General features: G+C 34.9%; 1 protein-coding gene across 1 annotated transcript in view; it reads left to right on the top strand.

The window, feature by feature from the left end:
* IQCM (IQ motif containing M) overlaps positions 1-27,375 on the top strand; it is a 452,018-nt gene that overhangs the window by 262,031 nt on the left and 162,612 nt on the right. The window contains 1 exon segment of the mRNA XM_034661734.1: positions 7,552-7,686. Within this exon segment, the coding sequence (XP_034517625.1) occupies positions 7,552-7,686 (135 nt within the window).

Below are 27,375 nucleotides of genomic sequence, written 5' to 3' on the forward strand. Positions count from 1 at the left end.
ATGTATTGCTTGTTAGTGTTGAAATTCTGTCCACAGAACAATGTCTTTAATTTATATCTTAGCTTTCAGAGAGCCTGGTTCCTATTATATTTAATGAATTTACATTGCTTAGGATTAGGATGGACATTATAGCCAGTGTCTTGATTAAAAAATAATAAATGAGGACTTCTTGTTTCTGGTGCCACATGTAAGGATCTTGGAAATCTCCCCCTCCCCCCCATCTTACCAACAAGTAAAAAAGCTGAACAGACTAAAAAATTTACTTTTTTCATGCGTCTATAAGAGAAGAGAAGACTCAGGGTGAAACAGTGCCCCCAGGATTAAAGAGATAGACACACAAATACAGGGAATTGCAGCTTCCCAGAGCAGAGACTCATGAGTAGAAATGGATATGGGAGAAAACAAGTGTTGGCAAGGATGTGGAGAAAAAGGAACGTTCATGCACTGTTGGTGGGAATGCAAACTGCTGCAGCTGCTGTGGAAAACAGCATGGAGGTTCCTCAAAAAATTAAAAATAGAACTACCCTACAATCCAGTAATCACACTACTGGGTATTTACCCCCAAAATACATAAACACTAATTCAAAAAAAATATGCATCCATATATTTATTGTAGCATTATTTATAATAACCACACTATGGAAGCAATGCAAGTGCAAGTGACCATTGATAAATGAATGGATAAAGAAGAAGTGGTAAACATGCAACCCAATGTTCATAGCAGCAATGTCCACAACAGCCAACTGGAAGGAGCCAAGATGCCCTTCAACGGAGGAATGGATAAAGAGGTTGTGGTTCATACATACAATGGAATATTACTCAGCCATTAGAAAGGATGAATACCCACCATTTGCATTGACATGGATGGAACTGGAGGGGATTATACTAAGTGAAATAAGTCAAGCAGAGAAAGACAATTATCATATGATTTCACTTATATGTGAAACATAAATAATAATATGGAGGACGTTAGGAGAAGGAAGGGAAAAATGAAGGGGGGGTGGAATCAGAGGGGGAAATGAACCATGAGAGACTATGGGCTCTGGGAAACAAACGGTGTCAGAGGGGAGGGGGTTGGGGGTTGGGTTAGCCTGACGATGGGTATTAAGGAGGGCATGTATTGCATGGAGCACTGGGTGTTATATGCAAACAATGAATCATGGAACACTACATCAAAAGTAATGATATACTGTATGGTGACTAACAAAACATAATAAAATAAAATTTTTTAAAAAAGAAGAAGTGGTATACATATGCTACAGAATATTACTCAGCTATAAAAAAAGGAATGAAATCTTGCTGTTTCCAANCAAACAATGAATCATGGAACACTACATCAAAAACTAATGATATACTGTATGGTGACTAACAAAACATAATAAAATAAAATTTTTTAAAAAAGAAGAAGTGGTATAATATGCTACAGAATATTACTCAGCTATAAAAAAAAGGAATGAAATCTTGCCGTTTCCAACAGCATCATTGAATCTAGAATAAATGCCAAATAAAAAAAGTCAGTCAAAGAAAGTCAAATACCATACAATTTTACTCATATGTGGAATTTAATAAAATAAATTAAAATAAATGAATAAAGGAAAAAAACAAAACCAGACTCTTTAGAGAATGAACTGGTGGTTACCGGAGGGGAAATGGATGGGGGGATGTGTGAAATAGGTGAAGAGGATCAAGAGTATATTTATCATGGTGAGCACTGAGTAGTATAGAGAATTGTTGAATCACTGTGTTGTACATCTGAAACAAATATAACAGTGTATGTTAATTATCCTGGAATTAAAATTTAAAAAAAGGAAATTGATGTGAGAACCAGCACCAGGCAGGAAAATTGAACTGACAAATAGCTGGAAGCTCACTGTGAACAATTCCAAGAGTTAAAAACTCCAGGAGGACTCCGCCATAGGACCACAACAGTATTGTGATATTTACTTCTAGGAGCTTGACCAGATTCCCACAGTAACTGTCAGAGAAAGGGGACCATTATGAAATTTGCCAGAGCACACTCTTCTTAAGAAGGCCTACCTTCAGGAGAAATTAGTCCTTCAGGGAAATTAGGAAACCAGAGCCTAGCCTGCTGAGTTATTTTTAGAACTTAACTGACCTGGTGAAGAGAAATACCCACTTTGGCCATCTGTCCCACCTATAGGGGGAGAGAAAAAAAACGAGAAACACTTGTATGGTTCACAGCCCAGAGACACAGGGTCACCAAGAGACTATGACCTAATCATAGGTCTATAGAACACTTCCTTCCTCACCTTACTACCACATTACTAAAGGTCTATTTACAACAGATCCTTTTACCTAATATATCATGTCTGGCTATCAAGGAAAACTTACAAGGTGTACAAAAAGGAAAAAAGCACAGTTCAAATAGACAAAGCAAACATCAGAACCAGACATGGTGGGGATGTTGGAATTATCGGACCAGAGATTTAAAACAACTATGATCAATATGCTACAGGCTCTAATGGATGAAGCAGAGAGCATGCAAGAACAAATGGGTAATGTAAGCTGGGAGATGGAAATCCTAAGAAAGAACCAAGAAGAATGCTAGAGATAACACTGTAATAGAAATGAGGAATGCCTTTGATGGGCTTATTAGTAGATTGAACATGGCTGAGGAAAGACTCTCTGAGCTAGAAGATAAGTCAGTAGAATCCTTGAAAACTGAAAAGACTGAAAAAAAAAACATGTACAAAATATCCAGTGGCCATGAGACAACTACAAAAGTACTAACATAAGGATAATGGGATNTGAGGAAAGACTCTCTGAGCTAGAAGATAAGTCAGTAGAATCCTTGAAAACTGAAAAGACTGAAAAAAAAAACATGTACAAAATATCCAGTGGCCATGAGACAACTACAAAAGTACTAACATAAGGATAATGGGATTACCAGAAGGAGAAGAGAAAAAATAACAGAACAAATATTTAAAACAATAATGACTGTGAATTTCCCCAAATTACTCTTGGACACCAAACCACAGATTCAAGAATCTCAGAGAACACCAAGCAGAGTAAATTCCAAAGACTACTATTTTGGTGTAGGCATTACCATCTTCAAACTAAATTAAACAACAACATTTACATTTACACCCCCAAAATGAAATACTTGGGTATAAATGTACCAAAATATGTACAAGGTCTCTATGAGGAAAACTACAAAACTCCGATAAGCAAAATCAAAGAACTGAATAAATGGATAGATATTCCATGTTCATGGGTAAGAAGACTCAATATTGTCAGGAAGTCAGTTCTTCTTAATTTGATTTATAGATTCAGTGCAATCCCATTCAGAATCCCAGCAAGTTATTTTGTGGATTTAGACAAACTGATTCTGAAGTTTACATGGAGAATCAAACGACTAGGATAGCCAACACAGTAGTGAAGGAGAAGAACAAAGTTGGAGGACCGATGCTACCTAGCATCAAGACTTACTATAAAGCTACAATTACCAAAACAGTGTGGCACTGGTGAAAAAACAGACAAATAGATCAGTGGAACAGAATAGAGAGCCCAGAGACAGGCTCCCATGAATATAGCCAAGTGGTCTTTGACAAAGGAGAAAAACAAATACAGGAGAGAAAAGATAGCCTTTCAAAAATGGTACTGGAACAACCGGCTACCCATATGCAAAAAAATATCTAAACACCTTACATCCTTCACAAAATTTAACTCAAAATGGATTGTAGACCTAAGTGCAAAACAATGAAACTTCTAGAAGGTAACATAGGAGAAAACGTAGATGATCGTGGCTATGGTGCCGTTTTAGATACAACACTAAAGACATGATCCATTAAAGAAATAATTGAAGATCTGGATTACATTAAAATTAAAAACTTCTACTTTGCAAAAGATAACGTTAACAGAATGAGAATACAAGCCACATACTGGGAAAAATATTTGCAAAAGACGCATCTGGTAAGGACTGCCATTGAACATATACAAAGAAAACTGAGAAATAATAACTTGAATAAAAAATGGGCCGAAGACCTCACCAAAGAAGATATACAGATAATAAGCATTTGGAATGATGCTCCACATCATATGTTATTAGGGAAATGCAAAAGAAAACAGCGAGATACACCACACACCTATTAGAATGGCCAAAATCTAGAACACTGTCCATATCATATAATGGTAAGGGTGTGGAGCAACAGGAACTATCATTCATTATTAATGAGAATCCCAATGATACAGCCATTGTGGAAAACATTGTGGTAGCTTCTTATAAAACTAAACATGCCGTTACCATATGATCCAGCAATCATGCTCCTTGGCATTTACCCACAGGCATTGAAAACTTATATCCACTCAAAACCTACGCACGGATGTCTATATCTGCTTTTTCATAATTGCCAAACTTTAGTAGCAACCAAGATGTCCTTCGGTAGATGAATCGACCAATAAACTGTGGTACATCTGGACAAGGGGGTATATTTAGAGCTAAGAAGAAATGAGCCATCAAGCTATGAAAAGACATAGAGGAATCTTAAATGTGTATTACTAAGTAAAAGAAGCCAATCTGAAAAGTCTATACACTGTATGCTTCCAACCATATGACATTCTAGAAAAGGCAAAACTATGGAGAAAATAAAAAGATTTATATTTTACCAGGGGTGGATGGGGTGGGGGGAGGGATGAATTGGCAGAATATAGGGGATTTTTAAGCAATGAAACTATTCTGTACAATACTGCAATGATGGACACATGTCGTTATATATTTGTCTAAACCCATAGAATGTACAAAACCAACAGTGAACTCTGAGGTAAACTGTGGACCTCAGTGATTATGATGTGTCCTCCTTAGTAACAACTGTATAACTCTGCAAGTGATGTTGATAATGAAAGAAGGCTACGCTTATATGGGTGTAGTGGGTATGTGAGAAATCTCTGTACCTTTTTAATTTTGTTGTGAATTCAAAACTGCACTTAAATTGTCTTTAAAAATAATAAAAAACAACAAATGATGCAAGTAAATTTTATTTAATTGAAATCAGCATCTTACTGCTTTATACTGTAAAAGTGCTACATTTTTGGTGTAGTTTCATCTAATCATAAAAATATATTTCACAGAGGACTGTAAGTTCCATGAAGACAGGGACTGTATCTATTAACAATTATTAATGAATAGTCAATATTAACAAATTCCTGGCTTATCAAAGGGCTCAGAAATATTTGTTGATACTTTTCATTAAGTTTATTACTTATGCTAAAATTACATGCCAAAAGATATTTACAGATAACCAGAATTCTTTGAGTTAGAATGACTCCTTTTCGGTGGCTAGAGGTTAAGGATAGAAAAAGCCAAAGAGAGAGATTCTATAAAAGTCATGGAATTAAGCTAGATCAAGTAACCCAGTCCAACAGTTTCATTTCCAGAGAAAAGAGCAGAAAAGAGCAAAATGTTGGAGATGAAAAGATAGGAAGAAGGGAGGAAAAGAAAGCAAGTGAGAGACAGAGGCAAAGAAAGAAAACATTTCTCTCATTGGGAAGCTGCTGGGACTCCTTTACTTAAAAATCCTCTAAAAAAGTGTTTTAAAGAATTACCAAGTACGGCATCAATTTACACTAAGGGTTAAAGTAACTCTAGAGTCCACAGAATTTGCAAGTTCTTATTTGCCTTTATGTTCCTCAGAAAATTCTCCATCCCTTCCATATGTGGATTGCTAATTGGGTGATATTGGCCGGTATCTATCTTTACACCTTTTTAAGAATCTTTCAATGACCAGAAAATTTCATTTAATTTTCATGATTAAGTTTTATATTGACTCTGATTAAACCTGCCTAGAATATTAATTCTGCTAGTGTGTGGGTGAACATTTGCTTTTCATGCATAATATATAGATGAAGTGCATTATCATCTATTAATATAGTTACAAGGCCATAATGTTAATATGTGTCTCAGTTTGATCTAGTGAGAAGCATCTAAAACTGATTAAATGAAAAACTAATAAAGGTAAATATACTTTTTCAAGGAGAAATATATTTCCTAAACAGAAAAGTAAAAAGTGACATTCTTTGTGTGCTAGTTTGGATTTCTCTAGAATCAGACCCTGAGATAAGAATTCAAGTACAACTAGCTTATTTGCAAGTAGATCCCAGTAAATACTTTTAATGGAATGAAGTAAGACAGGGAAGAGATGGAAGTCAAAAAAGAATGCATTATCAGGCAGACTACAATCCAACTGGAGCTTGATCCCTCTAGGGAACAGTGTAGACAACTTTCCTTAAGTGCTGGGCCTTTTATCCACCAATTCCCAGTTGAGGGAGGACCAGTGGTTGAGGGCCTTTGCTGCATTGGGGGCCTTAATTCTCTGGCACTTCTGGCTTGCCACACAGGTGGGCAGAGTGGAGTCCTGCAGCCAGAGGGAGCCCTGAGGCAATGAAGTGAGATACTGGCGAGTGAAAGTCAGGGCAGCACGCACAGAAATATAAGGGACAAGGCAATATAGATGGGGCACCAGCAGCAACTGCTCTAGTTTGCTTATTTGAAAAGAGAGAAAAAGCCACAGATATTCTAAATATAAATTTATTTTACTGTGTGTTTCAGAATCTGGCATAGTGGCTTATATTTAGGCAATCACTCAGTAGTTCTTGAATTTGTTTATGTCTCATGACTGTCCACCTCAACTGAACAATCAAGTGAATAAACGGAAAGTCAAAAGGCCCTGTGGTTGAATATCAGGATCATACACTGACTCCTGTTAGAAACCACTCTAGTGCCCTTTGTCATTTGGAGCCCATACTTCAGAGCTAAGTCTGTCCTGAGGCAGACGCTGTCATCCTGTAAATGCTGACCGACAATCACCTTCATGGGGCCAATTCATCATATTTCAGAGTGGAGACTCAGTATCTCCTTTTTGAAAAGAAAAAAAATAAAAGGTTTATGGAGAACTACACTTATAAAGAGTATGCATCCGTTTTCTTGCTTATTATCTAACCCCCGTTATTGCCAATTACGGGAGATAGGTAAAGGATGGCTGAACTGAGTAATTTTCTGTGGAAACCTTGAGCCAGGAGTGGTAAGAACACTTTCTGTGGTCACTCAGATCCAGTGACCTTAAACTAAGAAGGAGGAATACATGAAGTCAGGGGGCAAAAGTAGACATCATTCCATATAGGGGCAAAATCAGAAGTAGAATAGGTGGTCCAAAGGACAATCACCGATATGAGTAGGTAGGATGTAGATAGAAGCCAGAAAGAGATGAATAAATTAGGGGAACTAAATAAAAATGATTACTGAGATGGGTCAGCAGAAGTCAGGCCCCCAGAAACTCTGACATCAAAGCTATGTCTTATGCTGTAGTTTGAGAGGGGAAACGGCTCTAAATCTGACTCCTAGGGAATGTGGGAGGAAGAAGCATTCCTCATTTCCTTCTGACCTTCCCCAGGAGCTGACATCGAGCTACTCTAATCACTAGACATACAAATAAAACTGGAGGGAAAGCTTCTTTGAATTTAGATGAAACTTTCTGGTAGTTTGTTCTTGATAATTTATTTATAACAAAAATATTTTCTCTTGTCTCTTTGTTTTAGTCTATGAAACAATGTTTGCTAAGAGAGAAGATTGGCAGGGATTAGAAAGAAGTGAGCTCCTTAAGTTCTTCAACGACTGTGGTCATTTCCCAACCCAGCAGCAAATTGATGAGGTTTGGGATCTGGTCCATAGAGGCAAGTGGTTTCCTATTTCTTGTCTTCTTTTCCCTTTCTTTGCTGTTGCCTTTCCTTCTTTCCTTCCTTCTCTAATTTAAATATAATTTAAATTTAAATTGTTCCCATTTTTCTCTTTCCATTAAACTTGTCCTATACATTTTTCCATTTCCTAAAATTTTTTACATCTTATTTTAATGTGTATGAAAGAAGAGATTTAAAGGACAGGTCAAAAGAAGTTAATACAATATAGTTTTGTTTTGGTTTTTTTAGAGGGGTGGAGATGATTTTAAGTTTTTAAGATTTTAATATATTTTTTGATATAAGGTAAGTTATATCTAACTCAGTATATTTTAAACCACTGTATTTTAAATACTGATGATAGAAAGCTTTCTCCTGGATAGTTAGATTGGGTACTGAAGAACATAGCCAAGTTTAAATGTTTATACATAGTAAACTATTTCAATAAAATAGAATTGTACAGTTAGAAAATAATTTCTTTTCTGAACGGTAAATAGGTGAAAGGATGGTATTGTTTGAGAATATTTAATAATTTAAATGGAACAACATCCCTCCCTTTTCTAAAGACTAGTAAGGGGGTAAAAATTGTCACCAAGATGTGGGAGGTCCCAACAAATTTTCCTGAATTCCTTAAGGTTCTTCTCAATGCTTTTGACCATGCTAATACTATGGATTGCTGTTAGGTCTAAAGATGATGGATGATGTATCTGCAATTTAATTGAGATAACAAGATAAAACATTTCAGGACCCTTTAAAAATATAACAAAAGGGGGGCTTCTGGGTAGCTCAGTTGGTTAAGCATCTGCCTTCAGCTCAGGTCATGATCCTAAGGTCCTGGAATCTAGATCAAGCCAGCATAGGGCTCCCTGCTCAGTGGGGGAGCCTGCTTTCCCCTCTCCCTTTGCCCCTCCTCATCTCTTGTGCTCTCTCTTGCTCTCTCTCTCTCAAATAAATAAATTTTAAAATCTTTAAAAAGAAACAAATACAAGAAAAGGGCTCACGTGCCAGTTGAAAGATGTGATTAGGGTCAGAGTGACAAGGTTGAAGCTTCCTTGTAGGTTTGAAGTTCTCTTTCTTAGTTAGTTCTTAGTTTAAATTTACCTAATTTATTACCTATGGACTTTGCTTTGCCACTGCTGTATCCTTAGTACCTAGAATAGTTTTCTATACTCTCAATAATTATTTATTCATAGACTAAAAGCAGCATAGAAATCTCTTTGGGCTTTAGTAGTCATGACTAGATTGTTTAAGTCATTTTTTTTCCTTGATGACAAAACCTTGAATGTTTATTATAAAAAATTTGGGAATCTAGAAATATACAAAACTGTTAAGAAGTAGCAATTATAAACATTTGATATCTATCTTTCCAGTTTTTTTCTGTACATATGACATTATTTTTATGAAAATTGAGATTATTTTCTACATAAATTTAGAGTATTTTTTACATTATTTCTGTTTGAAAATCTGCTTTTTTTTTTGCTTATCAATACTTACAGGTTTCCAAGCCATATCATACCACAATATTATTAATGACTAATTGTCTATCATGTGTAGGTTCTATGAGTTATTTACTATCATACATTTAAATTGCTTTCTTTTTTTTATAATAATAATGATGAAAAAATTAAACAGCATAATAGCATGAATTAGACATTTCAGAAACTTATACTGATTAGTGTTACTAATTTAAAATCTAATTTTTTTTTTCAAATTAGTAGTTTCATAGAGATATTTCCCTCTACCGATTATTTTGGGTACAACCCAAAGACTTACATTGAGAGCGTGGCTCTGGAATTAGCTTTCCTGGGTTTAATTCCTGGCTTCACCACCTACTCAGCTGTATGTCTTCGGACAATTTATTTATCCCTGCTGTGCCTTATTTTTCTCAACCACAGAAGGAAGATAATACTATCTAAGTCACTGGACTGTTGTGAAGTTTAAATGAAATAATTTTCATGAAAATGAAATAAGTGCTCAGTAAAATTTGCTATTATTATTTTTCTTAAGTAATTCTTCAGTATGCTTATTTTTATAATTTTTTGTTTTGCAAATTTTCAAATGTTGAACCTATTTGTATACTGATTCATTTTATAGAGCTTATTTATTGAATATTTTCTGTTGGTTTCCACCCTCTCTGTGGATTATCATAATGACCTGTGTGAGCTGGAGGGGGTGAGATGCTCATTTATGCTCATTTTGCAGATGAGGGAACTGAGACTTAGAGCAAGACTTTTCTAAGCTCACTACTAGAGTTGGAATTTTATTCCTGTTCTCTTCAAGTCAGGTTCAGTGTTGTTTCTGTTTTACTATGTGGAGATACTTTAAAAGTCTGTGTTATGAAAACATAATTAGACAGATGATTAAAACATTCTTGACAGCAAGGACTGTCTTTTATTGATCTTCCACAGGCTAGCCTAATGCCTTGCGATAAAGTAGGTTTTCTGCAAATTACTTTGTTTATTAAATTTCTTGTTAAAAGTAGAATTTTCAGAAGAAAACTTAGTTTAAAAACATATTGTTTTTATTATAATGCCTAAAATTGGGAAGCTTTCTTTTATAGAAAGGAGCCACTCTAACATAATTTTAAATATATGTCCAATTATGTTGCTCCATCCAGTTAAAAAAATTCTTTTGGTGCATAAGAAGCTTTCATTTGAAATGGAAATATCCTAACTAATGGAAGAAAAACAGGAAATTTATGGAAAATGAAGCTAAATTAATGGTTTTCTACTTGCTTCTGGTATATATCCCATTTTTAAAAGAATCTGATTTTATGCATTTTAGATTGTCAGTCATCTTCATTCATACTGACTTCTTTGATTGTGGATAATAGCTCCAGATGTGCAACCTACGCATTTTTTCATCCAGTAGAATATTTCACCTAACTCATATGTAGTTAATTCAATTGATTAACTTCTTCAGTGTATGACACCAAGTAGGTCAAATTCCTAAAGCTGTCTGTATGTGTTCAGGTATTTTTAGCTTTTTTTCCCCCCATTCTTTATTCTCATCACTATGGTAACAAAAAATGTTGTGACTGTGGACACGATTTTTGTGTGAAATTTTTCCTTTGGGAAAATGAAGCAACTTTAGGCTACGTGTATGTGCTGATCTTAAAAGCTAAACACTATGCAAACATGATAGTGTTTGATATTCATTTAAATCTCAACAAATGAAACTAATAACTGTAGAACGGCATATCTGAAAGTAAGGAAAATAATAGGCTGTGGTTCTATACTATCTCTTCTTGTATCTGCCTAGTGTTTTAGAAATTTGAACTTTGAAGGTTTTCCAGTATTTTTCCAGCATGTAAATAGAACTTTTAGTTTATTTTCTGCAGTTTTAAAATGAACAGAAAACAGCAATGAAGTCTTTTTTCACTATGGAGCACNTTTACTACGTCTGTATCTTTGGGGTAAACACCCAGTAGTGCAATGGCAGGGTCATAGGGTAGACAAAAATCTTAAAATCAGAAGCATAGAAGTTACTTATATGTTATTTAACCTGACATATGTTACGCATCTGAAGAAACTGACCTAAAATAGAATGTGAATTATTTCAGGCTCCCTGTCTAGTTAGTGGCAAACCGTAACTAAATCCGGAGACTCCTTCTCCTCAGGGCACAGCTTTGTCCACCATAAACACACAACATTGCTTTTTTTTTTTTTTTCTTGTTTTCGAAGAGAAGGCTTTATTAAATGGGAAACATATAATGATTCTCCCTTTAATTTTTTTTTCATATGAACAGGCACTCTAACAATAAAATTTTAATTATGTAGGAAAGGGATTAAAGAGGATTTAGGGAGATAGTAGAAGATTCTAGGGTAAAAGAAATGTGAGACACTGGCAAATTCTGGTGGCAAAAAAATTCAGAAGTATTGGAGGTAACACACTACAACAACCTTATCTTAAATAGCTTCTTAAAAAATTAGCACATATTTATTATAAAACATTTTGAAAATACACACTAAAAACAAAAGATGAAATGAAAAATATTGGCATTTTTATGTTCCAGAATGACATGAAGCTAGAGACTAGAGGTCAATGAGAATAGGTGGTGAGGTCTTATATGGATCTGCAGTGTTAGGACCTGATCTTCAGTGTCATCTTTTGACATAGAATTCTTAGCACAAAAGCAGTTTATCTGAAATGACACAATAAAGATGATTTAGGCACGTAGTCAGGGTGAGGAAAGTTTGGCATCTATCCTAATGGTTGGGTAATGAGAATGTTCCTTCTGCTGTCACCTCCACTCACTAGTGAAAAGAGTCCCTGGATTTTGCCATGAAGATCTTTAGCAGGATTTCATGTATTTGTGTTATAGAACACTGGATCACTTTAGAAGTGTTTGATGTTTGTCCCACCTGCTCTGATAGCTCTGCTGCAAAGCGCCCGTGAATCTATAGACTTTTTCCATGCATTACGAGATCTAAAGGTTTTGTCAGTGGTATCTATAGCCCTTGTATAGCAAGATACCACTTTTTTCCCTGGTATTTTAGTAAATATTTTCTGATGCTTTCAGCCATATGGAAGGTGAAAACACGTTCTCTTCTCTGATTGATGATTTTAGGAATAAGTAATAATGTGAAAAGAAATGCATTAGAACATGCTAAATGGATGCCTTCCTTGGTAGCGGCAATCCAGACTCTTTTTTGATAAAATCGTTGTTGCAAAAATATTCAACAAATACACTTGGAGCACTTTATATGGGCTCTGAAATAGATTGTGGTTCAAAGGTCTCAAAATCCACATAATAACAGGAGGGGCATGCACATATAGAACTAGAAAAATACAATGTTGTACATACTTACAGAACAATAGAATGGAACACTAAGCTGATACAAATATTATGTTTAAGTTTGGAAATCAGAGAAGGTTGTAGAGAATGTTGAAGATGAGTCAGTCATTGTAGGATGAGTTAACTGGATCATAAAAGAAAGAGGTTTCACACATAAAAGAGAGATTGTGTGCAAAACAAATTAGAATTTTTAGGTCAGCTGGTTAACAGCGAATAGGAGAAATCTGTGTCTGCTGGCGGGTAACTGGAAAGAGCACAATGTTACTAACTGCTGATTAAAAGATGCAAGATTGCTCATTGAGATCTAGTTGACAGTGGTTGCTTTTCCTTGTAGAATTCTTGTTTTGAATCCTTAGTCCCCTGTCATCTGCCTGTTGGAAATGGGTGTTTTCAAATACATAAGGCAAATGAGATTTTGGATATAAATCAGTTTTGTGTCAGTAGGAGCTATTTAAACATTTTCCCCTAGAACTCGAATACCCCTGTAAAAACCAGAGACCCGACCCTAGGGGCAAAGAGCAACCCTGAAGGATGTGTCTGTCATCACCTTGCTTCAGTTACCTAATCCAAGCAGCTGCTCCTACGATTTTGCCTCTTTTCTCCCCTAACGCTTCTTAAAGATGGTTCCCAACATTTTGTCTCATCTTTCATTATTTAACTCTGTTAATGCCTTCTTTCCCCCAGCTATGGCTGTGCAAAGCCTGTGAAAGCCTATGCTAATGATACACCCTGGGAATGATCAGGGCCAGGGGAAGACTTTCCCCTTTCCCCTTTTCCCTGTCTTCCTGCAGTCATGTGAGTTGTTACTCCAATTAGTAAGTTACTCTAATTAGCCATTCTGGGATTTTTTAAAAAGACTTTGAGTCTTTTATTGTTTGGGTTGAAATATTTGTGCCACTGTTATATAAGCTACATAGAGAATCTGATTAAATTTTGTAATAATACTTAATGCTAGCTGTTCTTCTAAAGCCGGTCTGTTTTTGTTAAGTAGAAAGTAACCATCTTCAAGAAACAGCAGGAACAGCGGGGGTCTGAGAGCAGTGTAACTTCAGTAAAGGTACAATTACTTTCATAAGTCTATTAGAGGGCAAGGCTTTAGGCTCCTTTTGTTAGATCACTGTTTATTAAGATTACATACCCGATACTCTTAACATGGAAAGATCCACTAGCAAGTCTTTGTTTTATATGATTAAATTACTATAATATCAGGAATGTGAACTCCCTCTTGAGAACAACTTTGTTAGCAAATTTGTGATAAATGAAATATTAATAGAAAATATTTCATCAGAAATTCTTTTGAAATGAAAAATTTTATAACTATTTTAATATCATAATCATAGTATTAAAGAGCTTTGTTTTTTTGGCATTACACTTGATCCAAAGTCCCATTAATTCCCCCAGTGAAGTGAAACTTCCAAAGGAATTAAAGCAATTTGCAGCCCTTAACAGTCAAGGGAGTTTTGCAGATCTCCCCCAGTCTGCTCTTTAAGTCACCTTCAGGAATGCACATTTTTTTTTAAGATTTTATTTATTTATTCGACAGAGATAGAGGCAGCCAGCGAGAGAGGGAACACAAGCAGGGGGAGTGAGAGGAAGAAGCAGGCTCCCAGCAGAGGAGCCTGATGTGGGGCTCGATCCCATAACGCCGGGATCACGCCCTGAGCGGAAGGCAGACACCTAACCGCTTTGCCACCCAGGCACCCCGGAACGCACGTTTTCTAACATTTCTTATTCAAGATTAAAAAAAAAATTAGTGTTGAATCACCATATTGTACACCTGAACCTAATATTACATTGTATGTTAACTGGAATTTAAATGCAAACTTAAAAAAAAATTATGCTCTGCTCAATAAGGCACCATGCTGTTCCTAGGACGTGAAGTCTCTATCATGCTGTATATAAATTATCAATGGTACTGAAATGGAAGTTAATGATTCAGATCTGTAAAAACCACACTTTTTTCAGGGAACTGCCAGTTTGGCATCATAGAAGCCAATTGCTTGTGTAAAGGCTTGTTTCCTTAAAGTTTACCTCTAGAGTCATGATAAGCTCATTAGTTTCATTTTAGTATTTCAGTTTCCAAAATTTAAAATTTTATGACTGTTTCCACATTGAAATCCACAGATTATACTGTTTTGTAGAGCATTTTTCTGTGAGTCATGTTGGCCTTTTATGCAAGGAGATGTTTATAGAGTGGGCTTCATTTAGGGCATAGTTTTTCAGGCATTTTAACATAAATATGTCATGTTTCTACCATAAAGATGTTGGGTTTCTAGTCTTTAGAAATATTCCTTCTAATGCTTCTTTATCTACCAATGCTTATATGTATTATTTTGGCATGATGAGCAACCAAACATCCTTTCAGCTGATGATCCTTGGTGGTTTGGATGTAGTGGACTTGATTTCCATTTGCATCCTTATATGCATTTGTCATCTTTTGAGGTAAAAACAAGTACACACATGTGGGTTCATTTGCAGAGCAAATGCAGAGTAACTCCCATCAGCACTAATTGCCCCGAAAAGGCAGATATCAGAAACTTCTCATTCTCTTTATTCTTTATGGAGTTTAATTCATAGTACTAATCAGAGAAGACAAAATTGACTGTATACCTACAATTTATGGTGCATATTTTCTAGGATTGAGATTTTCCTTTAGCATTAAACAATCACTTAAACTAACGGCCCTTAAACCAAGGTCTCATAACATACTCATGCATTTAAATAAGTTGTAAAGTGAGTTCCACATAATTTGATTCTAAGAAAGTTAATGTACCCCAATTTTTAAAATAAGAAAGACATTTGAATGGTTACAAATAATCCCAGTCACATCACTCTAACTCACTGGAATTCTAAACACTTTGTTGAGAGAGAAAGGATGGAGCTTCGGCTGGAGTGCTGGGAGCTCCACCCGAGGACAGCCTTTGTGTGTGCGCCATGCAGGTGAACCTCCCCTGGGGAGGTCATAGCCAGAAATGGAATCAGAATCCCTGTCTTGTATTAATGGCCCAAATCAGCTGGCTAATTTCTAGTAGGTCAGTCTTCATCTGCTTAATCTACCCTTGAAAAACAATTCTGATTATTGTAAAGAGTAGTACTGCTTTGAAGGGATGAGATGTCTGTTGATGTAGCTACTGTAAATCTCTCGCTCGTGCCACATTTTTGGTTTCTGTAGCTGCCTAAAACCAATCATTGTTAGAAACTCTCCTAATACCATGTTCTCCATGATGCTTTTCGTTGACGTGAACGAGAAAGAAGCCTGTCATCAACTACGGTATTCCAAACTTGTTATTCTGCAGATGATAACTAGCTCCCTAACTATACCATTTGCAGGACTGAGGCATTTATAGTAACTTGAGGACTTTTGTTATGTTTACATCCAATTGTCTGCGTTCCTTCAGTTTTCTGGAGGTGCTTGCAGATAGCTTTTTCAAGTGCAACCCAGGCTCCCATTTCCTTTAATTTCTAATGTCATATTCCTATAGTGACTTACTTCCCTGGCTATAACTGGATTTTGTCATTCCCAGTAACTGTAAGCCTCCAGCATCTGTTTTTCAGGCCCCCTTCCCTCTAGCCGCCTCTGACATCTCTCTGGCTCTTCTCCCCATTTAATAAATCCTCAGCACATGGGGACATTCAATCCATTAACTTTACTGTATTTACAGTGTTCATAACCTGGTCTTCACCTCCCACCTTACTCAGTTTGGATTCATTCCATGGTACCGCTCCCATACTGTTAACCTGAAAACAAGAGCTGTCATGAGAAGCCAACAAGCATTTGATTTGGGATCAAAGAATTGCAATTCAGGGAGCACAGATTTAGGTAGAAACCCAAATAATGTCACACTTGTAGGGTGAAAGCAAGGGGTTTTTAAGAGGGAAAGGAAGAGGAGTGATTACATGAGTTGAAGAAAGAAAAGTTTTTGATGGATGTTAATAAGCTAATCTGCTCTGGGTTATACAGTGATTGACTGCTGATTCTATCTTCAGAAAGTTCACAATGATCTGTCTTATGATCAGGATGTCTGGTCTCCTACTGACTTCTCAGTCAATTGCTTGTTTTTTTGCCCAGCCAGTTTCTCTGCAGTGACCACTCCAGCTCTATTTAAAATGGCTCCACTCACGTCAGTTTTTCACAATACATATTAACTTCCTTACTCTCCTCAGACTTAATTTCCAAAAGGCTAAACCTGACAGAGCTAAGTCTCTGCCTACTTCAAGAGGATGAACATGGCATGGCTGGGAAAAAACACAACCATGCTGATTTATTTCACTTTAAATTTCTGATCATAAATGTCAAGTGGACCCTTAGAACTGCCAGGCAATTTTATTCCATTTTTTTTAGTTAATTCTATCTCTTCTTTTCCCAGATTAATATTTTGCACAATTCAGTCCTTCTCAAACTTTCAGTACCTCCACCTTTCTCCTCCTTGCTGATGACTTATCCCTAATAAAATGGATGTAACAGACACAATTAGAAAAGACTGTTATCTTCTTACCTCTCAATCTATCATTTTCTTTTTAAGAAATATTATGAAGTAATTCAGAACTATAAAAAGAATCACTGAAATATGTAATAAACACCACTCAGGTAGTACATTAATGGCATATGTATCAACTTAGATAAACATTTTTCAAAAAAATTGAGTAAAGGAAAAGTTTCAAAAGGACACATCATTTATGTAAAAATTACTAGGTTTTCAACATGAACATATTGTTTTAGAGTATATATATTTGCAGTAAAAGCATAAAGACATGAGTGAGGTAAGGGAAACCATAAATTTGGAATAGTGTTAACTTTTTATTTTTCCTTCATCAAGGAAGAAACAACTTCATTAGGAGTCTAAGCATGTCAGGGAACTCTAGTCAGTCATAGAGAAGAGAGACTAATATTGGTACAGGGCAAGAGTCCAGCATTACAGAAATAACCTCTCAAAAACCAAATGTGAAACTAAAACCTCCATCTTAATATTCTAACATTCAGAAATGCTGCTGAGGTTAACCCATGTGAAACTTCTGGAAGCTCCTGGTGAGATAATGGGTTTTTTTGCATAAAAGGAGAGCTCTCCATGACAGCTGAATCTGAGCTGCATATAAGGTTATGGGTATGGGCTGGAAGAAGTAGAGAAAAGGAAAAGGATGATGTTCTCCTGACTCACACTAGGTCATCTCAGTGTGCAGGTGAGGCAAGAGCCCTTACCTCCAGGGAGAAAGGGAAGGAGTAAGAATACAATTGAGAAGGAGTCCATAAAAGACCTGCATTGTTTTTTGTTTGTTTTGTATTTGTTTGTATTTTGCAGTTTTTAGTGGGAGTAAGGTATTATTATTTTCTTTTTCCTTTTATTATTTATTTATTTTAAAGATTTTATTTATCTATTTATTTTAAAGCAAGAGAGAGACCGAGAGAGAGAGAGAGAGAGAGAGAGAGAGAGAGAGAGAGGGCGTGCATGCATGAGTGGAGAGGTGCAGAGTGAGAAGGAAAGAGAAAGGGAGAAAGAATCTGAAACAGACTCCATGCTGAGTGCAGAGCCCTTTGTACACGGGGCTCAGTCCCACCATGGTGAGATCACAACCTGAGCCAAAACCAAGAGTCACATGCTCAACTGACTGACCCACCCAGCTGCTCTATTTTTATTTTCTTTTTCCTCTTAACCATTTATCCCAGCATGCTTTGTTGATTCTTTCATCAAATCAGTGATCTCTTTGAGCACTGATTTACAATGCTGCTTTTAACATATATCAAATTTCCATCAAAATCTGGGTCTGTCTCTGGCTTTTCAATTCTATTTCTTTTTTCTTGGTGTATCCCTGCACCAGTATCCCAATTGGTATAGCTTTATAGTGAGTCATTATACCTAACAGGGAAAGTTCCACCACTTTTTTTTGTCTTGGACCTTCTTGGACTTTTCACCTCTATATAAATATGGGAATTAACCTTTCTAGTTCCATTAAAAGTGCAGTTAATATCAAAAACAATTTGTAGAAAATTAACTTCTTTTTGATATTAAATCTATTTATCTATAGGTTATTTTTTATTTTTAATTTTCAAGTTTTTTTTATTCTTATACTTTATGTCTTATTATGTATTTTATATATATGTCTTTTATGTTTTTCAGTAGTTCTCTTCATTTTTTTCCCTAAGGATATTTTTTCTCCTAAAGATCTTATAAATTTTTATTGGACTTATTTCTTTTTTGTTTTATTTTATATTTATATATATGTGTGTGTGTATATATATAAAGATTGTTTTATTTTATATATATAAATAAAGATTTTATTTATTTATTTATTTGATAGAGAGAGCGAGAGCATGGGCAAGGGGAGGAGCAGAGGGAGAGGGAGAGAAAGAATCTCAAGCAGACTCCACACTGAGCGCAGAGCCTGATGTGGGACTTGATCTCAGGTCACTGAGATCATGACCTGAGCCAAAATCAAGAGTTGGACCCTTAACTGCCTGAGCCACCCAGGCACCCCTTATTTTATATTTTTATATTAAGAACATTAACATGAGATCTCCCCTCTTAACAAATGCTTATAGTGCGCAATATAGTATTGTTGACTATAGGTACAATGTTGTAGAGCAGATCTGTAGAATTTATTCATTTGCTTAATAGACCTTTGTTTCTAAGTATCTTATTTCTTTTGTTGCTGTGGGGTATAAAGGAAGATTCCATTTTCTTGTAACGTTTCTTAAGTCGGGTGCTGAGTACACATGCTCATTTTTTTTGTTACTTCTTTTTTATATGTCTGAAATACTTAAAAATAAAAACATCAAAATTCTTTAGAACCTTTCCATCACATATAGAATAAGCTTCAAATGCCTAGCAATTGATACATTTCCTACCTTTCTTACCTCAATTCCTACCCCTCTCCTTCTTGCTTACTCTAGTCAGGCTGATGACTTTACTTTTTTGAATTTATTACATTCTTTGCACTCACTGTTTCTTCTATTTAGAATTTTCTTTCCTCATGGATCACTTTGTAAGAGTTTGATTCATATCTTTCCTCAAATATCATTTACTCAGAAACACCTTTCTCGATTTTCCTTTCTGAAATGTCTCACTTTCCTCTCACTGTCTTTTGCCCTCCATTTCTTTGATATTTATTTTCAACATATTTAATATATTTATATTCAAACATATATTTGTTTGTTTACTGTCTATTTCTTCTACCTGCCTGTTGATTTTCAGTATGACAGAGATCTTATCTTTCTTGTTCATTGCCATGATTCAGATCATAGGGTAGACCCTTGTACTTACACAGAAAAGGGAAGAGATGTCATCAGCCACATCAGAATGAAGGATTCATGCCAGAACTAAGGGAAGAGATATGAAAGGAAAGTCTTTCCTACTTTCTTCGAGAGTTAATAGAGTAGGAAAAAATGAAAAAAATGTCATCTGCCCATATAGTCCTAGAGATGATACAAAGTAAGACTATTCAGTCACCTTATCTCCTGTCTTGGGGCCAAGAAGTAATGTTACCCTTCAGAAAAAGTCTGCTCCCCTCAGAAGGCAAGCCTGTGGAAATCCTATAGGCTTTCCCAGGTAATGATTTCTTATTCATGATTATTCTGTTTGGTTTGGGGGATATGATTTAAAGCATGGGACATCTCTTGTAGATATATTGCAAATGTGTCATTTTGTAGGAGTATAGGATGGTCTGGTATCATACCAGTATAATAGCTTTGTTTACCAGGCTCCAAAAGGACATCTTGTTGCTGTTGTATTTATTTAGTTTGTATACGTTGTTTTTAAGGTTTTTAAGGTGAAAACATTTAATGTATCCCAAGGCCATATCTGTTGAGGCATACTCAAATTGTTTTTTGCAATGATCTGGTGAACCTAGGACACACTTGCATAGCCAGCCAAGTATGAGTCACTCCACAAAAGGGAAAGTTAGGAGGGGATTAAATCTGATTAGGATTCAAATACACGAGGTGATAAAGGAGCTGGCTCTGCTGCCAGCCAAAGCTACTCTCTTATGTGGCCAACAATGAGCCTTCAGTGACCAGTTATGTTAATCAGACACCTGCTATAAACAATATGTTCATAGGAAAGTTAATAAACAGTACCAGGCCAGTGTCTGTTATGAGTCAGCAGAAATGGACTGTTTAATCAGAGCAAATGTTTAAATATTAAAAGGGAGCATTATTCTTATTGTTAAAATAAAAATAAGAATGATAACTAGTATGCAGTCTCCTTTGTGGGGCCTAGTTTTGTTGTTGCTGCATGTAATGAATTTTAAAATCTGGTAGCTGCCAGCTTATATCCAAGAAATAATTATTTGTAGCAGTTTATGAAGATAAATGTGTTGAAATTAAAAATACAGATTTATTTCACCAATACATCTAATGTCTTAATCAGTTCAGGCTGCCATAACAAAATACCATAGACTGGGTGGCTTAAACAACAGACATTTATTTGTCATGATTCTAGAGGCTGGGAAGCCCAAGATCAAAGTGCTAGCAGATCAGTTCTTCGTGAGGACCCTCTTCCTGGCTTCAAGATGGCCATCTTCTCACTGTATCCTCACATGGCAATAAGGGCAATCTCTGGTGTCTCTTTCTCTTTTTATAAGGGCACTAATTCTCTCATGGAAGCTCTACCCTCATGATCTTATCTCAACCTAATTATCTCCCAAAGGCCCCACTTTCTAATACTATAACGGTTAGGGCTTCAACGTATGAAATTAGGGGGCACAAATTCAGTCTATAACAATAGAGGACTACATACTATGTATAAAGCAACACATCTACAGGCTCACGAATGTTAGTCACTTTGCAGCCTCTCTTCTTTCTGTTCTGGAGAAAGGACTCAACTCTTAAACCTGCTTTGGTTTCTGTGCTCAACTCATGCTTAGTCTAGTGCTTCCTACTTGATAAGAGTCATAATCATCATCTTTTTCTAATAAGTTTATCTGGTGATTCCCTTCTCAGTTTGGTATCTATTATAATTTAGTTCTTGCTGAAATCATAATTCCACTATTCATATAGGAAAGAACTTTGGTATGGAAATAGAATTCTTGCTTTGTTGCTTTGTAAATATTCTGCAACCAAACTTAGGTGTAATTACTTTTTCTGAGAAGTTATAAAAAATAATAGAATTGGTTATTTGTAACTTCTAGTAAATGATTTCCTTAAAATGGATTTATCAATCATCAATAAATAAAATGTATAGAAATAAGAAAAAAATAGGGCACCTGAGTGGCTCAGTTGGTTAAGCATGTGCCTTCGTCTCAGGTCATGATCTTCAGAGTCATGGGACTGAGCCCTGCATCAGGTTCCCTGCACACCAGAAAGTCTGCTTCTCCCTCGCCCTCTGACCCCGTCCTCTCCCCCCCTCATGCTCTCACACCCTCCAATAAATAAACACTTTAAAAAAAGAAATAACAAAAAAGTAAATAAAAAATATGCCAGAATGTTTATTTTTTTGTTCTGAATTTTAATCCTTCATATTCACAGTTTATGTATTTAAGATATTACCATAAAAATATATTTTCATAGAATTTCTGGATTCCAATGTTTACAAATGTGTAAAATGTCAAAAACAATATCAAACTGTTAAAAGTCTATTTAAAACATTTTGTCATCAGAGTATTATTTAATTATTTATAAATTAAACAAGGATTAGTCTCTCATTACAGAGAAATAGCTTTCATTTTGTGTGGATTCTATTTTCATCTGTGTAATAGAAACAAGCTGCAGAGGATTTGAGGAGGAGCCACTTTTTCGCATTTGTATAGCTCTTTGAACTTCACAATGAAGAAAATTTTTTTGTTATAATATATTCTTACAAAATTTTAAAAATTTCGTCTTTGCTCATCTTGCTTCTATATGCATGTAAAAGCACGTGTTTGTGGCTAGTGTTTATTTTACAGACTAGAATTGTATTACATGCATTTCTCTCCATCTTTTTTCACTTAGCAATACAGCATGAGAACCCTCTATCTGTTTTTAATGTCTCTGTGGTATTTTATGATACGGACGCACACCAGTTTATGCAGTCATTCCCCAGTTGATGAGAATTTACTTTGTTTATAGTTTACAGACATCTTTTTGTGTTGGTGCTTTTGATTCCCAAGAGTGAAGTGGTTGGATCAAAAGATATAAATATTTTAAATTTTGGTTGATATCTACAGAATGCTTTTCAAGAAAGGCTGTGACAATTCAGATTTATACCAGCAAAGTTTGAGTCTATCCTTTTTATCCCAATTCCCAGTGGCAAGTGTACTTGCCAATTTGGTGAGGGGTAAATAATTTAAACTTAGTTTAATTTACATTTCTTTGTGGCATTTAATTGCTCTTCATATTTGGGTGTTCTTCTATGATTTGCCTACTTACAGTTTTTATCCATTTTGGTGGTTTCTCTTTGTCTTACTGATTTTAATGTGCTTTTTACTCTATTGTATATATAAATTTTTCACTTGCCATATATTTTATAATCATTTTCCAGTCATTTAATTCTGAATTTTGTTAAGTTATATTTTTGTAATACAGAAAGTTTATATTTCTATCTCTACACCCAACATGGGGCTCAAACTCATGACCCTGTGGTCAAGGGGCACATGCTGTACTGACTAAGCCAGCCCCGTGCCCCCCCAATCAATGTATATTTTTATACTTTGGTTTACCTTTCTTGGTTAATAAAGTATTTTAAACTCTAAGTTATACAAAAAACCTTCTAAAATTTTCTTCTAAAATTAATATATTTTATTTTATTCTATTTATTTTATTTTTAAAGATTTTTTTATTTAATTATTTGACAGATAGAGACGGCCAGCGAGAGAGGGTACACAAGCAGGGGGAGTGGGAGAGGAAGAAGCAGGTTCATAGCAGAGGAGCCTGATGTGGGGCTCGATCCCATAACGCCGGGATCACGCCCTGAGCCGAAGGCAGACGCTTAACCGCTGTGCCCCCCAGGCACCCCTAAAATTAATATACTTTATATATCTTTAATTATCTAGAATTGACATCTGGTTATGATGTGAGTATGGGTCTAACTTTCTTCCAAATGGATATCCACTTGTATCGACATCATTTACTAAGTTAATTATCTGTTGACCACTAAATTAAAATACTTTTCTATATATTAAGTCCCTATATATACTTAGATCTAATGAAAGCCCCTTTAGGCTATTGTATTGATTTATGTGCCTATTGTATTAAAGTTTTTGTTAGGAAATACTGCTTGATTCAATCTATTTCTGATTCAAAATCTATTGATTACATTTTTTCTGTTTTAATATTTTAATTCAACACATTTTATTGATAGACTGTATGACACTGTAGTGACTTTTCTAGAATAATCATACTTTTTAATAGTGGGAATCCTGCTGGCTCTATTTGATAATATTTTATTTAGACTATTTCAGTTATTTTAATAAATAAGACTAAACTGTAGATATTTTGGAATAGCGTCATCAAGTTTTGAGGTTACGATCATGTTGGTTTTATTAAATAAAGATTTTTTTCTATCATGTTCTGTGGTTCAGGAAAGTTTAATTAAAATATTTCAAATATTGTTTTTTAAAGGTTAGGTAAAACTTCGGTATGGAACACTTGGTCCAGGTGCCTCTTTAACAGATCATTAATCACTGTTTTAATCTACTTTAAAGTAATTGCTTTATTACAAATTTCCCTTTTTTGGGGATTACTAGTGGTGATTTATATTAGTTTTAGGAAAAATATTGATTTCCTCAGAGTTGCAAGTGTATTGCAATCAAATTGTTTTTAATGTTATCCTACAATCTTTTAATATTTTTTACTAGAAATGGTTATGTCTCCTTTCTCTACAAATGGTTACCTCATATTTCTGTTTCTCCCTTTTCTTTGAAAACTTGCAAGAGTTTCTGTGTTATTAGTCATTGCAAACCACCAAATTTTGGATTTATACCTTTACTTTTTGTTTCTTTTTTATCATTATTAGCTTTTACCTCTAATAATTTTCTTTTACTTATCTTATAATTTTGAAACATTTGAAGATCAGTATTAAATTAATTTATTTGTAGTTATTTCCTCTTAACAATGCAAAGCTATAAATTTGATCTTGTCCTAATTGTTTTGGTTTGAAGTATTCCCTTTTTGATTTTTTATAGGCACTTGGTTATTTCAGTCACTTTATTTTAAACATTTCTTTAACAGGGTGTAATTTATATACTCTAAAGTACACAAATCTTAAGTTTACCTCTAGATAAATTTTACATATTCATACACCTGTGGAACTACCATCTGGATCAACATATAGAATATTTACATGACCCCAGAGAATTCTCTTGTGCCCCTTCACATCAATATAACACTTCCAAGAGATAACCACTAGACCGATTTGCATCACCAGAGACAAGTTTTACATTTATATTATACATCTGTATAAATGGAATCATCCAGCATGTAATCTGTGTCTGACTTTCTTCACTTTTAATATCTGTAGGAGTCTTCTGTGTCCTGTGTAACAATATTCATTCTCTTTTATTATTGTTTGGAATTCCATTATATGAATATGTCATGATTTACTTATTCATTATTTTATTGATGGCAATTTGGTTTACTTCCTGTTTAAAGTAATTATACACAATCTGTTATGAATATGTACATATTTCTGATGAACATATGCATTTATTTCTTTAGCATATATACTTAAGGAATGGAATAACTGGATTGATTAGAAAATTACTTTAGAATGTACTATTAATTTTCGAATCATTAAGTATCTTAATTCATTTTATGTTTTTAATTTCCATTGTAATTGGATTATATTCAGAAAGTATGTAAAATATAAACTTTTTAAAAGATTCTTTTTTGGAAATAGGGCAGAATTTATATCCAAGTTGGTTAATTTTTTTAGACACAATTTTGTTATGCCTTTGACAATTATTTTTGTCTGTTGGCTCCATCTGGTTCTGAAAGTGTGTAATGTATAGGTCTGATTCTGCTTTTTGTTTTCAATTAATTATCCTATAATCTAATAGAGCTTGCCTTATATCTTTAGCTTCCATATTGTCTGATAGATAGACATTTATGATAGTTATATTTTCTTCATTAATCTTGCCCTTTGCTATTCCATTCTGTCCCTCTTTATTCTGTTTAGTGGATTTAATCTTAAGTGTCACCATCTCAAAAATTAGTATTACCACCTCAGATTTTTTTGTGTGTTTGCTTGGTATCTCTTTGTCCAAAATTTTATTTTCAGTATTTCTCTATCACTTTTTAAATTCTATTTCTTTAATAAATTACATATAACTGGATTTTGCATTTTCAGTCAACTAGATCCTGTTTATTATATATCTTACTTCAATGTTTCTTTTTTTCCTTTTCAGTATTATTTGCAGTTCAATCGAGTCACTTTTTCTTTTTATCTCTTCACTGAAAATTTTTACTGCAGTGTTTCATTCAATCAATTTTAATGACTCTTTCCTATCTATCATAATCCAAAATATATTTGTCTTCAGCTGTGTATGAACAAGGTACTGTTTCTACCCACTCTTTTCAATTTAGAATGCTTTTACTCTGCTGTCTTCCCAACTCCTTTGTTTGGCAGAGATATATAAGTATGTTTACTTCCAGATTATATGATTTTCCTCTGCAGTATTAATTTTCCTTTCCTGGGATTCTTATTTAGTACTTATTTTATGCATAATCTCAGTCTCTTGTCCATTTTGACTTAATATCCATTCATTTATCAATATTGATATAGATACTCAGGGTTATTTCTTACCACTCTCTCCTCTTCATCTTCCTCTGTCTTATGGTTTTTCTTCTAATTAATTTTTTGTTGGTTATTATTCTTAGGTGGAATACATGGGGAATGTGGTGTCAAAAATTCTTGCACTTCAAAATATAGTTTTTTCTTACATATGAATCATCCTTTGTGTATAAATTTATTGAATTACATTCCTTTCTGTCGGCAGTTAGCAGATTTGCTACTTTTTAAAACCTTTCTCTGTTGGTGAGAAGTCCAATGCCTGCCTGATTATTTTGCTTTTTTAAGTAATTGCATTTTTCAGTCTGGACCCATGTAAGATTTTTGTGTGCTTGTTTCTTTATCTCTGGAGTTGAGGAATTTTACCAGGATATACCTATTTTTATGTTTTTTTCTTACAGTCCGAACTGGAATCCTGGAACTTGATAAACTTTTTCAACCTGTAGAGTCAAATCTGTATTAATTCCAGCAAAATATTTTTCTATGACTTGATTGATTACCCTTCCCTCTCCTCCTCCCCCTACCTCCCCTACTTTCTTCTTTATAAAACCTTTATTTGCATGTTATACTTCTTGGTTCTGTTGACATGTTGTTTATCTTTTCTCTGGAGATACTGAGATCTACCCCCCCCCCAGCTATGTCTTGAATTTATTTCATCCACTGTCTTCTAGGCTACTAAATCAGGCTTTAGTAGTGATTATACTCTTTTTCAATTTACAAACTGAATTATTAAAGTAGAGAATTGTATTTTTGTTGTTATAGAAAGTTTTTTTTTTTTTTTTTTTACTTTTAATTGTACTTACATTTTCTTATTTTATTCAAGTAGTGTTCTGTTTCCATCAGCAATTCTGTTCTATTAGGAACCATCTATTCTGGGTGTTCTATTTCTTCTTCTTCTGTCTTGGGTTTTTGGAGTGTCAAGTTATTTTCCTTTGCACACGTGTGGTTCTTGGTAACCAGGGCCGGCTGCTGCTTACCTGAAGTTGTGAGAGTTTGTGCAGTGTTGGGGGGAGCAGCTGTCTGCCCTATAGTTTGGCAAGGACTGGCTGGCAAATTGTCAATAGCTGGCAAGGCACCAGAAAGAGCTCAAAGAACCCTGACTGCTCCCTGGGGATCTTAACAGTAAAGGTTCCTCAGCATCTAATGTCAGGAGCTCTTGGCTCACCGTCTCCCCTCCACACCCACCCCCGTTGCCTC

The sequence above is a fragment of the Ailuropoda melanoleuca genome, chromosome 5, assembly GCF_002007445.2.
Source record: "Ailuropoda melanoleuca isolate Jingjing chromosome 5, ASM200744v2, whole genome shotgun sequence".
In the NCBI taxonomy this organism is placed as follows: domain Eukaryota; kingdom Metazoa; phylum Chordata; class Mammalia; order Carnivora; family Ursidae; genus Ailuropoda; species Ailuropoda melanoleuca.